The following is a 15768-nucleotide window of genomic DNA, read 5'->3' as shown; positions in this document are numbered from 1 at the left end:
CTTTAAGAACTAAATTCAAATTAATACTATTATAATTGCAACTTACACGGTATTTGCTTGGAAATACTCTTCTGTGCATATCTTAAAGTATTAAATTAAAATTAAAATACTATAAGAATTGCAACTTGCATAATATTTGTGACCTTTCTCATTGGTGAATACATTTAGTAATTAAAATACCAAAATTTGCCATAATAGTTCTTAATATAAAATTGTTTTGTAGGAACGGAGATCGCCATATATCAGGATATTCAAAGCATTACCCTTTCTGGATCAGATTTGCATTTTGCCATTGTTAATAAAGGAGATAATACTTATGCTGTTAAAGTTACGAAAGCATACGATTATGAAGCATTACAGGTAAGTTTAGTCATAAACGCAATTAGCACGGGATAATTACTTTCCATTGGATTCATTAAAGAGGAAATATATTATGTAAATGTCAATCCAACAATATACAAATTCTCATAACGATAATTCTGGCCAGAAAAATAAACCCGCGCATAACATATATATAAATGTATCTGAGGGTTTGAGTTTGAAAGTTCTATCTAATATGACGTCATATTAGTTATATACCGGTAGAGAGTCATTGTAAGGCCATTTGAACTGATTTCCGTAAAGAATGAAGAAAGGAGTATTGAACTATTTATATTTTCGTAATATGTAATACTAGAACAAAATATAAGACTTGTATTTTTTCAGAATGCTTAAAAATGATAATATAATGAAATTTATATATCGTTTGATATTTGCTATATTCACAGAGCAAACTGATTAACGTTCCATTCAGTTGCGTGCCATTGACCGGAGCCAATGTACATGTAAGTGATGCATGCAATTTTTATTTCCTTATTGTTTCATTGTTTTCATATAAGTAATAAATTATGAACTGTTTCGGTATTGTTTATGTTTATAATATAGAAGTTCGTATACGCCTTGTATATGTTTGGTTTGGTTTGATTAGTTTAACGTCCTATTAACAGCCAGGGTCATTTAAGGACGTGCCGGGTTTGTTGGTGGAGGAAAGCCGGAGTACCCGGAGAAATACCACCGACCAGCGGTCAGTACCTGGCAACTGCCCCACATGGGATTCGAACTCGCGACCCAGAGGTGGAGGGCATGTGGTAATATGTCGGTACATCTTAACCACTCGGCCACCGCGGCCCCACCCTTGTATATTACTTTTAGAGAAGTACTGTTGCAGAACCGTCAACAGCGATTTCGGTGGTTTTCAGTAAAGCTATAAAAATATAAATGGAACAAGATGATATTTTCCACTTGACCAACTAGCACGTCCATAGCGCAATCTGATTATCGTTTTCGTTTACAAGCATAGCTTTGTTTTCCAGAGACCCATAAATGGTATTTATTTTCGTCACTTAAAAGTTTTCTCACGACTGGGTATTGTACATACATTGTAGTTTATAACTATAACAGTTGATCATGATAAAAAGAAATTTAGTACTAGCTGTCGTTGAAAACCAAATTCGAAAACTTTCATCAAATTTAAAATACCATTTTAAAAATCAAACAGCGTATTGGGCACGATAATATGCCAGTACTATCGATTTTAGTGTTTTTAAAACATATATGACTATCCCTCTGTATACCAGCAAAAGAAGGTCGTGCCGATGACTGGATAAGGGCAATAATTCAATGTTGAAATATGTATATGGAAGAAATGCATCACAAAATGCGCAACGTAAAGCAATAAAAAAAAAAAAAAAACAAAAAAAAATGTAGGCAAAATTTCGTACAATCATGTCTCCTTTAATATTTTAACGTATCCCATGTCCTGACGAGATGCTTCACTAACATGCAGTACCTTCAGCACTGTGATCTATATAAAGATTTTTGGGGTTGACTAATAGAAGATGCACAAAGGAGGCATATCAAGTTATTCTGAAGCGCATTTGTTCATGGATTAAACAAATGAATTGAAACAAACTTCGATAGTACTAGGGATTCGAAAGGCTGATTGAATGTGCATTCAACTTTATGAGAAATATGATTTTTATATTTTAAGTCGAATTTCTCAATATACTAACGAAAACATTCATACAATCGATATCCGATTACGTTGTCCAATATATGCATATAATTTTAGTACAATATTCTTGCCAAACAAATAACATTTTGACCATATAAGTACTTAATCAAGAATCAAGTATCTTGTGCTTGTGAGTATTAATTTTTTTAATAAAAATGCCCTCAATCTGACATGTCCTAAACGTACCAAGGTTTTTTATATGCCCCCTGGATATATTTATCTGGATTTTATGTAAAGGATCGATTTCATTCGTGCGCGGTTTAGAAACATTTTACTTATTTTAACAAAAGTCGAAAACTCGGCAGTAAAATAATATATCTGCTTCTACTCAGTAGCGTATATTACAAACGTAGCTTGTCTCCTGCGTTTGTTAAAATCTTAACGTTTTTGTAAATCTCAATGAGTTTTGGTTTCGTCACGTTGTCTGTTTAAACCATTAGCAACGTCACGAAGACGCTTATAATCGCATGTCTTCCGTTCACCGAATCACCGAAGGGATTAATAAAAAAACATATAGCGCATTGACGGTAAGCGAAAAAGTGTTAACGGAAAGTTTCATACTTAAGTTGAAAAAAAAACTTTGACTAATTTGGCAAAACTATTACTTTATGGCTTCAGATAAATTTTGAAGCGTCGCCTCAAAAAACAAAGATGGCGTCGAAAAAAGAATCGAATGTGCATCTTTTTCGGGCGGTGAATATTTTGCGCTGTCAAATTTACACTATCACCCGTTGCTAGAAGGGTTGCTTCGAACGTGTCTATTGTCTCCTATCGTTATAATGCTAACTGCCGTGTGTAAGTGTGAAATGCTAAATATCTCTCGACCAATCAGAATGCAGTTTTCTTGCTTGAGGTTTAATAAAGCTCATTAGAAACTTACCAGTATTTCAATTTAACGGTTTTTTTTAACATGTATGACTTTGTAAGATTTATACTGTTATTTCCAGGGAAATATGGCAATAGTTATAAACAACGTGATTGATGTTGCCCCTGATTTTGGAAGCGATAAAAATGTTCATTTCAGTGTACCGGAGGTATGTACACAAGACATTTTGTTTCAACTGTAGTTGACATACATGTATAATTCTCTGTATGAGTTTCACTATTTAAAAATAGTTCTATGCAATATTTATTACACTCTAATAACAGTGATATACTTTTTATTGACAATGTTTATATACTAGTATGTGAAGTCAAATAGTCGTCTTGCAAACCAATGTAAGCAATAAAAAATTTTGCAGTGTTGCAACAGTCTAGTAATAAAATATGATATTGTTTTTAATATTAGGAAATTCTAAGATGACAATGTGGGAATACAATATTATAAATCCTACTTGTAGAACTCTGTTAAAGGAACCGAAATTGGAAGGCTTGTTGTCACTGTAGCTGATGGTGATGTACAACACTAAGATTGTTAATTTCAGCCTAAGTAAGTATCGATTTAAAGAGTTGTTACAACTACCTTTGACACGTTTATTTTATGATTTGTGATATTATGGGCTAATATAATAAATAAAATCATAAAAAACATAATTTCTTGTATTGTGTTCGTAGACAAACAAACATTAGGTATAATGTATATAAGTAAGTTCGCGAGACGAATAAGTTTTGAACGAGAGAGAAATGCAGTCAAGATAGTTTTTATTCAGGATTGTCTCCAAATCCAAATGTACAAATACACTCAATAGAGTTTCAAAAACATTCTACTTCTTCTTACGTCTCCCTTGTCACCACCCACTTTTGGCCCTGAGAGAAAGTTCTGGATTTTGTTACCGATATACATCATAGTATATAAAAATGGCAAATCCCTCTTCTGTGTAGCTGTTTGTCAATTTATTGAGTTAGTTGGTGGTGTATATGGGGGTACTCTTCACTGAGATTAGCACTATAAAAAGGGCACGAGGCCTACTAGTACATGTAAACACAACACGAACATACAACAGCCTCCCAAAACATCAACACAACCTTATTAACCTACCAATAATAATATAAGGAACAATAACAGATGTTTTATGTATATATATAACACTTTCAGAACAACACCGGAACGCCATTTGGAATCGGATGGCCTACCAATAGCAAATACCTCACAGGGGTGATTTCGGTACAGTATCCGGAACAGTTGGACTTTGAGACAGCCCCTAACTACTACACTCTTACAGTGATAGCCACGGTAAAATTTCTGTGATAATGCTCAAGTGTTGATGTACTTTTATCTTAAAACAATAAGCATGGTATTGATTTAAATGAGATTCACTGATGGACATCTTTAAGATCGCAAAAACATTATCTGTCGGATCAAATAAATGTTAATCAAATGAGTATTGGCGTTATTGATTTGAAGTCAGATAAGGGTCTATCTTATGACGTCACTAACGAGGTCAATGGCATATCATTCATAGACCATTACACAGAAAAACGTGTCCTTGTGCGGTCAAAACGCGACATTGCTATGTTTTACCAATGAATGAATCCATGTTTTTCAAACCAAATGACGAATGGTGCAATTTTGTACCGATAAAGCTTTGCATGTTTGATATTCTAATACAAACGTTTTGTCAAATAAGCTTTACAAATAATAGGCACCATCGTTGTTTAATGCCATATTTTAATGTGTAGGTGGTTTTAGACTATTTCTATTTTTCACCCGGTTGTAGATAAGAGATTCGACTGTATATTCCACTACAACAGTTCATATCAACGTCACCGATGTGGATGACATGCCCCCAAGATTCAATAACAATACCGGTTACGTCAAATTCATACGAGAAAAGGTACGCTATTTCATCTATATATTCATTCGTTCATTGTACTTATGTTACATTTAAAAATGTATTCGCTTTTACATATCATTTTTATCAAACCTTCACACTTACCAAAGGAAGTTGGAGTATTCAATAATATGAAGTACAGACAATCATGAAATAACCTATTATTTATGTAGACCTTCGTTTACCCTTGACTTATTTTTGTTTAAATAAAAATGGCATTATACATTTCTTTCACTGTTCACAATATAACCAATGGCGCAAATATTTACTACTTATAAATGAGTTAATTTGATTTGTATAAATTGTCCAAAGGCATCCGCTTATAGGTTCCCTATTTAAGTTTTGCATTGTTTTTTTCTTCAATGTTTAAACATACTAGTAACATTATATATTCAAGAAACAGTGTTTATATAGAAGTTAAATGAAATATTACGTTCGACATCACGCTCCTGTTTAAAGAACCTAAATGATCGTAAGCGGTAAAACGGATGGTAAATTATTTAGTGATTTATTGTTATTTGTGTATCATTAAATGAGGAAGCGTGATGACATTCGCTAATTCCTTTTACAAAATTAACTTAAATCACCCCACCGAATGTATCACATGTGTTTGTAGTAGTCATGACGAAAACGCAAAATATGTAGACCTCGATTTTTCGAAACAAACTTAAGTAAACAAAATCACATAAATTATATAAGGAGAAAAGTTATATCTTAAGTTAGCACTTTTGTTTCGAGAAATTAAAGTCTGACCAAAGGATCACAGCACAAAGTTAGATAATGACGTAATATTTTGTAACGTTTTCTTTGATTGGCTAATTTGGAATTAAGTTTCATGATCTAGGGGCCTGGAACCAATATCATAAAACTGCCTTAGACTTAAGATTGCTTAGCCAATAAAAATGTAACGCCATATGTGATTAGCTAAACATAAACTTAATACAGATTGATGATCTTGATCTTGGACTCTGAAATCCATTTACTAAAATCATAATCATTCACAAACTATTTACAGTAAGTTTTTTTCTCGCAGATGTGAATCTCTGAGATTATCATATCCTATTTCATTGTTTAACTGGTTAATTAGAATATCATAAACGAGATTCACAATTGCAGAGTTACACCCATGTTTGTTTGTTTGTTTGATTAATTAGCGTCCTATTAGCAGCTATTGTCATGTAAGGACGGCCTCCCATATATGCGGTGTTTGTGTATTGTGTGCGAGGTGCATGTTTTGTGAGACTGCGGTATATTCATGTTGTGTCTTCTTGTATAGTGGAACTGTTGCCCTTTTTATAGTGCTATATCACTGAAGCATGCCGCCGAAGACACCAAGCAACACACCCCAACAGGTCACATTATATTGACAACGGGCGAACCAGTCGTCCTACTCCCTTTATGCTGAGCGCTAATTAACATTGAAATATGGTCTGAAATTGATAGAAACAGATAGTTGTAACTGCTTCTCAAAGGCTTATCAACTATTTTTTTCGATAATATGATAATATTATAAATAACTATTCATCTTAGACTTACAGCAACAATGCAGTTATCTCTTTGACGGCAGTTGATGGGGATACCGGTCCGAGTCGCAGCAATGATATAAAATACGGTTTAGTTAGAGGTACTTAATACATATTTTTAATCTTCTACTAACAAAAACGTCCATATACATAGTTTTCAATGGTTTAATGACGTTATGACTGAATCTTTCAAACAAAGAAACAACCACTGCAGCACAAAAAACCGCTTTAAATGTCCATTGTTTGTTGGACCTTTAAAATTATTTAATGATTTTCCATCGAGATAGTATATCAGCTAATATCTAATATCGATATCAGTTCTAATAATTGACACAAAGTAGTTGTAGAAGTTTTTAACGGATTCCTGACATATTCTGTACGGAAAAAATGAAAAATGTTATAATTTCATATTTGATGATGTTTTTCCCTTCTATAAAAGACGGTTAAGATACATATTTTTATTTGGATTTTTTCACCTCATAACAAACAAAAAGCGATCGAGTTAATTTACTTATTCGCCACTTTATTTTGAAAGTTGGCGGGTGTATGTATTAACAGAGGCTTGTTTAAGCAGTAAAGAGAATACAATTTCATTAGAAATATAACCTTTAAATCTTGTTTGTTTTATTTGTTAGTTTTCCCAACTACATCACTATTTCACGTAGCCAACACAACAGGACAAGTTTACGTTAATGGAAACATAGACAGGGAGAAATGTGCCAATTATCTACTTCTGATAAAAGTAAGACATCAATTTTGGCATCATTTTGTCCTTTAAACTTTTCCAGGCGTATCAGGCAGACAAGCCGGAGCTGAGGATGGACATCACTACCCTGAATATAACAGTTACAGATGTCGACGACAACCCTCCTGTATTGTCACAGACACACTATAATGTCCGGATCCCAGAAAATACACCAACGAACGTGTCAGTCCTCACTATTACTGCAACTGATGCTGACGAGGTATGGTTGCCATGGAGTCCAGCTCATTAAAATAAAGTGTCGGGGTCTTATTGCCGAAAAAAGAAAGGGGCAGATATATGCCTTATGAGCACACACACATTTATAAATTATTAATTTCAAACATTCTGAGGCGTTCACCAAGGTGCTATCATATGTCGTACAATTTTGAATCGTTATAGGATGAACAAAATCACTAGTTAAAGTACAATATTAAGATTTACATTTTCTCTTTGTTACATAACCTTATCAACTGCGAATTCGTTTACACTTGCGTAAACGCGGTGGTTGCCGCGCAAGAATACACACACCGGAACACTTACTTTCGCAAGTAGTGTGAATGTGTATTCACAAATCTTCAATATAATGCATGTATGAATGTAATGTAAATCTTAAATTATATATCAGAAAATAAAATATTTAACAAATATTGTATAAATGGGATGAAAAAAAGATCAAGTTAATGTGGAACTAAGTTTTGTGTACTCTCTGAATTTGACATTTCCCGCCAAATTGAAGCCAGCTGTTATGGGATTCCATCAATTGACCAGCTGTTCAAACAATCGTATAACATTGAAAAACAAAATTTAATTTTATTTGAACACTTAATTTAAATGAAATGGTCGGTCGAAATGTAAATATAAGGAATTATTTTTACTTTTTGTTGTTTACTGGTGGGTAAACTGCATTTTTCGTCCACATATTTCAACATGTCGCGCTAACGCGTGTCATTTGAAATATTTATAGAAAAATGCAGTTTACACTCCAGTAAACAACAAAATATAAAAACATTTCCTAACTAGCCGATTCATAAAAACAACGATATAAATTACCATTTTAAAATACTTTTTGTTGTTATCTTAGGAGTAGATACCATTTTTTAAAACTGTATTTGGAATTAACTTTTGGCTGTCTTTTAAAATCAACTACATGCACTTATTCCAATTGCATTCTTGATGTAACAAACGCAACAACTGTAGGTTGGTGACGAAATGTTCATAGCTTGTTTTTATTTTTCATTTTTTTTTTCAAAAAAGTATCAAATAATATTATTTTTCTATTTTGAAATCTGAAACTTAACCCCTACAAATTGTTCAATGATCTCATGTTATTTTAATTTTGTAAAATCTTATCATTTTAGATTATATTTATAATGTATATGATTCTACGTACTGTAATGCAGAACATGTCCTATATCAATAGGGACCGAACGCAGAATTCCATTACCATATTAAAAGCGAAGGGAACCAAGGTGGTTTCACGATTGATCCAGCAACTGGTATACTACGAGTAAATAATGGCAGCATGTTGGACAGAGAGATGCACCCTAAGTGGACACTGCAGGTAAGAAATATTAATTTTGTTAGCAATGTAATAGTTTTCCTTTGTTTTTATGCTAAATTTGACATTGTTTCTATGATAAATCTGACATTCTGATTAACATATATGGAAACAAATCCGAGAATAGTGCAAAAAACAACAACAAAAAATCAGACGTTTTCTTGACGACACAATGGAAACATTGACGTTGTCTATTGGTTTGGAAATATAATCCCTTGATAAAACAACGAAAACGTAGATTGCAAGTATTTGATTTTGCATTCATTTGATTCATGAAAAAATCTTCTTTCGCCAATACTGTTTTAAAATCGTCAAATGCATTTAAAATTCGCCATTGTAGAGCTTTGCATTTTGAGACCAAACCATAAGCATTGATGTTCTTTTTTTATTTAATCGGGTTATGAAAATAATTTCGTTTGCAAAAACAATAGGAAAAAACTAATGGCATATTTTCATAACTACATGTACAAAGTCTGAATAACCCCAGAGAACAATAATAATGGGCGTTCAATAATGATATACATCAATAGCTTCCCTTCCGCAAAACGGTTTAATTTAGACCATTATGTGTATGTAAAACTAGCATAAACTTTTTATGTATATGAATGATATTATGCAAATATTCATATTCGGGTTTGGAAGTATGATTTAACCAATAAATATGTGTATTTCATGTTTTAAGGTGTTCGCGGCGTCCATTCTTAACAACAGTATCAAAAGCCATGACGCAGAAGTTATTGTAGATCTACTTGATGAAAATGACAACAGTCCGAAGTTCACTTCTACATTCTATATCTTCACTGTCAACAAGACTATTTCTATATCGTCGACCATTGGCATAGTATGCATTCTTATTAAAATATCCTAAATATAGTATCTTACTGAGTGACTATGTAATATGAAATGTCAAACGAGTGAAATGATTCGATATGCCACGAGCCTTTAGGCGAGTTTGATAAATTTCATATAACATAGTCACAAGTGAAAGTTTCTATTTATAAAATAACTTTTATTGATAGAATTACAAGTAAAACTTTAGATTTCACCTCCATGAAAACAGTAGAAATCCGGCTAGGATGTAACGTTTCTGTATACTGAGACAAGCATGCGACGTCATATATATATTATGACGTAAAAACTAAATGTGTCGTCATAATAGTGTTATCACACATTTGTCCTACGACATTTATAACACGGTCGTATGACATGGCTGGACGGGCCAGTTATGTGATAAACAAATGTTTTGTTCTGTTTGATTGATTTGCTAATATTTCGATAATATTTGTTTAAATATTATTTGAATAGATATTTATATAATGGAAGTTGAACGCAAAATTCAGAGTCTATTCTAAATAACCTACGACGCGGACTAATTTTGATCTTTATCATTTAACCTGATCAAGTGAATTGCAAATCTATTTAGCGACTCAAATCTGTCTCTTTAGGATATCACAACGCCCGTTTTGTCAGTCAAGAGGTACGAGATTACAAACAGCAACGTTATTTTGTTCATCATTTGATCTTTAGAAAAAAGTAACATAATTAAATATCAAATTAAAGTTAATTGCCACAGCAATGATTAAATCAAAAATGGAGAACAACTTCCATTATGGAATTAAGTTGCTACGTGTAGTATGTAAAGTTGCTTAGTTTCTTAAACTGTATGACGGTCTGTAATCACGGAAATATTCAAGGTATTTATTTCCCATTACACCGTCACCGGGTGTGGTTTCTGTATAAGACCGATAGGCGTTGACATAAATCAACCTCGATCATATCGCCTGTCATTTCTTTGTTTCAATCTATACGGAATATTTTCGTTATATATTACAATCTGTCTAAAGTTGTCATTAACACCGTCCTGCTTGTCAAAACATTTCATTCCATCAGTTTCATGTTTGGCCATTTAGAAACAATACTCAAACTTGCACTTTTGATAATCGAATGTATATTGATATTTTACGAAGGTCAAAGCAAATGACACTGATAAGGGAGATAACGGTATGGTTGTGTACCAACTGGTAGGAGATGAATCTCAAAGATTCAACATCAGTGACACTGGTACGATAGAGGCTGTTAAAGCACTGGATTCGAACTACGAACCGTGGTACAGATTCACTGTTATTGCGAGTGACCAGGCTCCGGAGCCCAATAGAAGGTGAGAGCATAAATGATATTGAGAGCCCGGTTATAACCAGAAAAATTTGGGCCATAAATGGGCGAACATTTTGACTCGGTGTTTGTTTCTTCACTAATGTATAGAAGATCATATATTATTATGAGTTAAGCTGTGGAAATTATTCAAAGACATGGATAAAGATTATGATACTTTACAAGAATTTGCAACAACACATTTTGAGCTATATTTGACCTTGTAAATTTAAAACCTTTGCGTCTTTAATATTGTAATTCTAAAATTTGGTTAACTAAGTTACTTAAGATGAATAAAACAGTAAAAGGTCTTAACTTCGTGAGTATGCAAATTATGGCACATAAATTTAAAGTCGCCTCAGTCGATCAATCGATCAACCATTCAATCAATTCACGTCTTCGAAAATTGATCGGTGTCTTAGAAAATTTAGCACACTTGTCTAATTATTGTTACTATGAAAACTTCTGGGTACACCTTTTATTTTTATTTGTATTTTCAGGTTATTTTATTACTTCTTTTTCAGTGTCTGTTTCACTCGACAATAAATATCGAACAACCTTTTGTTTAAAACGTTATTCCTATTTTTATCTGTGTTTGTTAGAATTTGCTGGTGTGAAGTTGCTTAATTTACTGTACTGTTTAGAACGTATTTGCTGGGAAATGTAATCGCTAATCTTCTTTATATAGACTTTGACATTTAAAACCATACATGGAAAACAAACAAATAAAAAGAAAGCAAGAGCAAAAAAAAAAAAAAAAAAACAAAAAAAAAAAAAAAAAAAATCGCGAGGTACATTGTATTTACTTTCACAAATTTCGATGAATCAACGAATTTAGCGAAAACTAGCAAATTATACTGTTACGAAAAATAAAAAAAAATTATGCGGTCGATGACCTCTTCCTATTCTTATTTTTATTTTTTTGTTGCAGAAAGACGTCTGTGCAGGTCACCGTACACGTAAATGATGTAAACGTTAACACACCTCAATTTATAAACATAATAAAGTCTATCTCTGTACAGGAAGATATCCAAATCGGGAGCGAGGTTTTACTACTTCAGGTAATTAAGTCGATAGGACAAAATTATATATGACAAGGCGATAGCCTAGCTTTCTCCTCAACCCAACCCCAACCTCATCGTATCCCTTTGTTGTAAGTGTATGCGTTTATTATCATTCAGTATAAAACAGAAGGAATAACATATAGAGATTGAACTGTGTTTTGATTGCGTTAAAGGTGGTTTTATTTGGTATGAACGCAATGGGAGACAGACGTATTCAATGTAAGCTAATTTGAACTCAACTCTTTCCCGTTGACTATATAGGGGCGTATGGAAATAAATAGCTTTGAATGGCGTTGAGAAATTATATTTAAAACAAAAAATTGGCTTGTGTGAATGTGTGTGTGTGGATGTTGTTGTTATGTTTAATTATCCTGTGTGATTTTGAAAAAAATAATGAAAAAAGGTTGATGGGACAAAATTGAATCAGTACCAAGCTCTCAAAGTAAGACAATTATTTTATGATAAAGGTATTGAAGAGAAATGTTTATGCTATTTATGTAATAACTGTAAGCAACACACGATAATGAACTTTTAGTTTTTATAGCTAGTAATTAATTCCAACGAAATGTATCGCAGATGAGCTCACTACACACTTAGTACTGTTCTCTGTAATTGGAATATCTATACATTTATTTAAGCATTGATGTCACTATTTAATAATGACATCACTTCTTATAAGTAATTTTCCAAATTACTTGATAAAATAAAATACATTTACACGTAACATTGATTTTCAAAGAGATTATGTTTCTGAATCAATACACAACTTCAATGAAAGAATCGGCCTATCAGAAAGCCAGGTTCTGTATGAAAACAAAGAAAAATAATTATAATTTGATGTTTGTGTTGTGGAACAAAGTGTTTTGAAATATTATGGAAAAAAGCGTTGTAATCTATTTTTTTTCTTTTGTGCTTTCCTCTTCAATCAGTATCTGTTTTGACTATGCATGTATTTCGTTACTTAGGCGGACGACCAAGACCCAACTGATAATCTCACGTTCATTCTTGTACACGAACAAGACTTCAGGCTTCAAACTGTTGACAACAGAAGGTACGTCTTTATTTAAGTGTTGTTCACAACAAATACAATACAAAATGTCCTTTTTAAACCTCTTGAGTACGATTATGATGTAACACATATTTATATTTGCGTATGTGTAAAAGGTAATACATGTATCAGCATTATTAGTGCAACTATACGCTCTATTGTTCAAATCAATATTTATACACGTGTATTATAAAAAAAATCTTTTTGTTTTAATGTTGTTTGATAATGAATTAAATGTTTTAATCTCCCATAATTTTCTATTGATATCAAAGTTACAGACAAAATGTCAATGACATTTAAACTGTGTGATATTTATCTCAATTTGGAAACGTATATGCGTATAATTCAATGAACTAATTAATTTACCTAGTGCAACGATCCTTATAAACAATGCACTGGATAGAGAAAGAACACCAGAAGGCTACAACCTGACATTGAAAGTTACAGACTCTCTACATGTAAGGATATATCAGCTCTTAACTGAATTTAGCGCGATGTTGTAATTGCAAAACATGATATTAAAATTAATTTTGTCAATGCACTAAGCTAGATTCGTTCCTCCTCTGCAAAACCACAGCTTCCATATGTCGTAGCATCCATTTGGTTATAAGGTATATCATTTTAGTCTGAAGAAAAGTGTATAATTTCCAATTCCTTTTTTCAGACTTCAACCGCCACTTTATCTGTGATTATTGAAGACGTAAATGACAATGCACCGATATTTAACCCAGCAACCTACAGTTTTAGTATTAATGAAGGTGTTTCGAATCAAGGAATCGGGAATGTTACAGTAAGTGATACACACGTTATAAAGACTTGAATTTTATTTTTAATTATTGAACCAAAATCATTGTAAGATTTTCAGTATTTGAGTATTTGATTGCGAATCAAAAAATCAAAGACACCGTCAGAAATACAATTTTAAAATGAAATCTGTTGATATTGAGGCAGAACTGAATGATATTCACATTGTTACTCTCATTTAGCTTTATGTTACTAATGTACCCAATGTATGATTCCTTCCCATATTTACATTGAATTTTCATCAACGATGAAGAAGTCACGAAAAAACAGTGTTTACAACAGTCTGACTATTAATTTGCATAAGAATGTTCTTTATGCTGGATTGGACTGCTATATTTATCTCTTTATATCCGGTTTATCGATGGGATGATTTGATTTACTATCACTGTTTAGTCGGTTGTCCATGGAACCAACCGGAACCGGCTGGAACCCACTGAAATTTTCCACCAAATCGTCAGTTATTCTACCAAATGATATGTTTTAATATGAAGATGTACATTCGTTTTATTTATATCCTTTTGATTTTTGTCTTTTTTGTCTTGATATAATGGGAATAACAAATTGAATGTAAATATATTCATGATTTGACATGAATAAGTTTGTAACAAATATTACGTGTTCTAGCATTTTACCATGGTATACATACTAGAATAATCGCTACACACCCATACATGCTAAAATTACGACAATAAATGCTCAAATATATTGCACGAGTCAATTCAAAAACTCTTTAGGTTGTAATTCAACTGATATTTGATCAATTATTTTTATGTCTACTGCTAACACAAAACAGTATTTGCCCACGTTTTTTGTATTTTGAAGGCTACCGATCAAGACAAAGGCAACAATGGGTCGGTTGAGTATACGCTGCTACCTCCATGGTAAGTCTTACTGTAAAATAAACTAATTTTCACATTGTAATTTATTTTCGTATTTTTCGTGGGCATTTAGAAATCGCGGAAGGATAACTACAGCTGTAAAATTAGAAAATGTTCATTACATTTGAATCGGGGATGTACTGAATATTTCAAATACAACAATTTAATCACTTAATAACATTTTGAAAATCTGACGGTTTTTGTGGCCAAGAACATGCCTGAAGCAAAGATACATTAAAACAAACACTTGTGCAAACTTGTGCATATAGACTGTATTTGCTCAGTTTCTCAATATGTTGGCCTTTTGCATCGCCCACAATATGAAATAAGTTTTTACGTGCCCCTTATTCCACTACAAGAAATAATCAAAATTCCTAAAATCAAATCGACTTTCGAAATGGAACGCGAAATCAAGTCGCCGCGACAATCGTTACAGTAATGTATTCAGTGATATAAAAATGCCCATATTTTGCAAAAAATAAATCAATAAATACTTTGATAAAAAAATAGCCATGATGAAGAGAATACCATTTCTTTCTTATTTGTCACTATTTTAAAACTTATGCACATCGATTGTATTTGCACAATTTCTCCATATGTTGGCCTTTTGCATCGCCCACAACATGAAATAACTTTTACGTTTCAAAATTGCAATAGGGATGGAAACTTCAGTATAGAGCGAACGGGACAAATCAAAGTAAAATCAGCGCTTGACAGAGAGTCTTTGGTCGCAACTTCCGGTCAAATATCTCTGCTGGTATTAGCTAAAGACAAGGGAACGCCCCCTCTCATGACGTCAGCTATTTTAACTATACACGTTGGGGATGTAAATGACCACGCCCCTCATTTCAAAGAGAAGGAACTATCCATCACCATAAACGAAGGACAGATGCTATTGCGTCATATTGAGGTAAGATTTGTTAAAAAATTATAGTATCCATGTCTGATGAAGGTGTTAGTATATTTACTATACTCGTCACCGAAATGTCACAAAGGACACATTCACTAGCTGTGTAATAAATGTAGGGGCCGTGGTAGCTGTATATTACTGTAAGACCTCTTATTGGCTGCGAGTTCGAATCCCTTGATAAACATTTGCCAGGTACTGACCGCGGGTCGGTGGTTTTTTCACTGGGGACTCTGGGTTCCCTCTAACAAACACACCTGACATGT

General features: G+C 32.9%; 2 protein-coding genes across 2 annotated transcripts in view; both read left to right on the top strand.

The window, feature by feature from the left end:
* Positions 1-221: 221 nt before the first annotated feature.
* On the top strand, positions 222-12037 carry LOC138324075 (protocadherin-9-like). The gene is made up of 13 exons (XM_069269093.1): positions 222-360; positions 768-824; positions 3001-3087; positions 3394-3482; positions 4090-4226; positions 4711-4827; positions 6355-6448; positions 6983-7089; positions 7136-7312; positions 8513-8653; positions 9333-9491; positions 10618-10808; positions 11733-12037. Exons 4-13 carry the CDS (start codon positions 3443-3445, stop codon positions 11893-11895), a joined length of 1326 nt encoding a protein of 441 aa, XP_069125194.1. The 5' UTR covers positions 222-360; positions 768-824; positions 3001-3087; positions 3394-3442; the 3' UTR covers positions 11896-12037.
* Positions 12038-12323: 286 nt separating this feature from the next.
* LOC138324468 (protocadherin Fat 4-like) overlaps positions 12324-15768 on the top strand; it is a 28853-nt gene continuing 25408 nt past the window's right edge. Inside the window, exons 1-6 of the mRNA XM_069269532.1 lie at positions 12324-12332; positions 12831-12916; positions 13284-13371; positions 13578-13703; positions 14540-14598; positions 15253-15505. Of these exons, the coding sequence (XP_069125633.1) occupies positions 12324-12332; positions 12831-12916; positions 13284-13371; positions 13578-13703; positions 14540-14598; positions 15253-15505 (621 nt within the window). The remainder of the gene's footprint in view (positions 12333-12830; positions 12917-13283; positions 13372-13577; positions 13704-14539; positions 14599-15252; positions 15506-15768) is intronic.

Source organism: Argopecten irradians, chromosome 5 (genome assembly GCF_041381155.1).
Source record: "Argopecten irradians isolate NY chromosome 5, Ai_NY, whole genome shotgun sequence".
Lineage (NCBI taxonomy): Eukaryota > Metazoa > Mollusca > Bivalvia > Pectinida > Pectinidae > Argopecten > Argopecten irradians.
This window is presented reverse-complemented; position numbering and strand designations above follow the sequence as displayed.

Bases quoted from the DNA above. Each gene is read 5' to 3' on its own strand.
- LOC138324075 (XM_069269093.1), top strand. From the start codon at position 3,443: ATGGTGATGTACAACACTAAGATTGTTAATTTCAGCCTAA. The intron at 9,492-10,617 runs GTATGCATTCTT...TATTTTACGAAG, and splicing joins TATCGTCGACCATTGGCATA to GTCAAAGCAAATGACACTGA. The intron at 10,809-11,732 runs GTGAGAGCATAA...TTTTTGTTGCAG, and splicing joins GCTCCGGAGCCCAATAGAAG to AAAGACGTCTGTGCAGGTCA.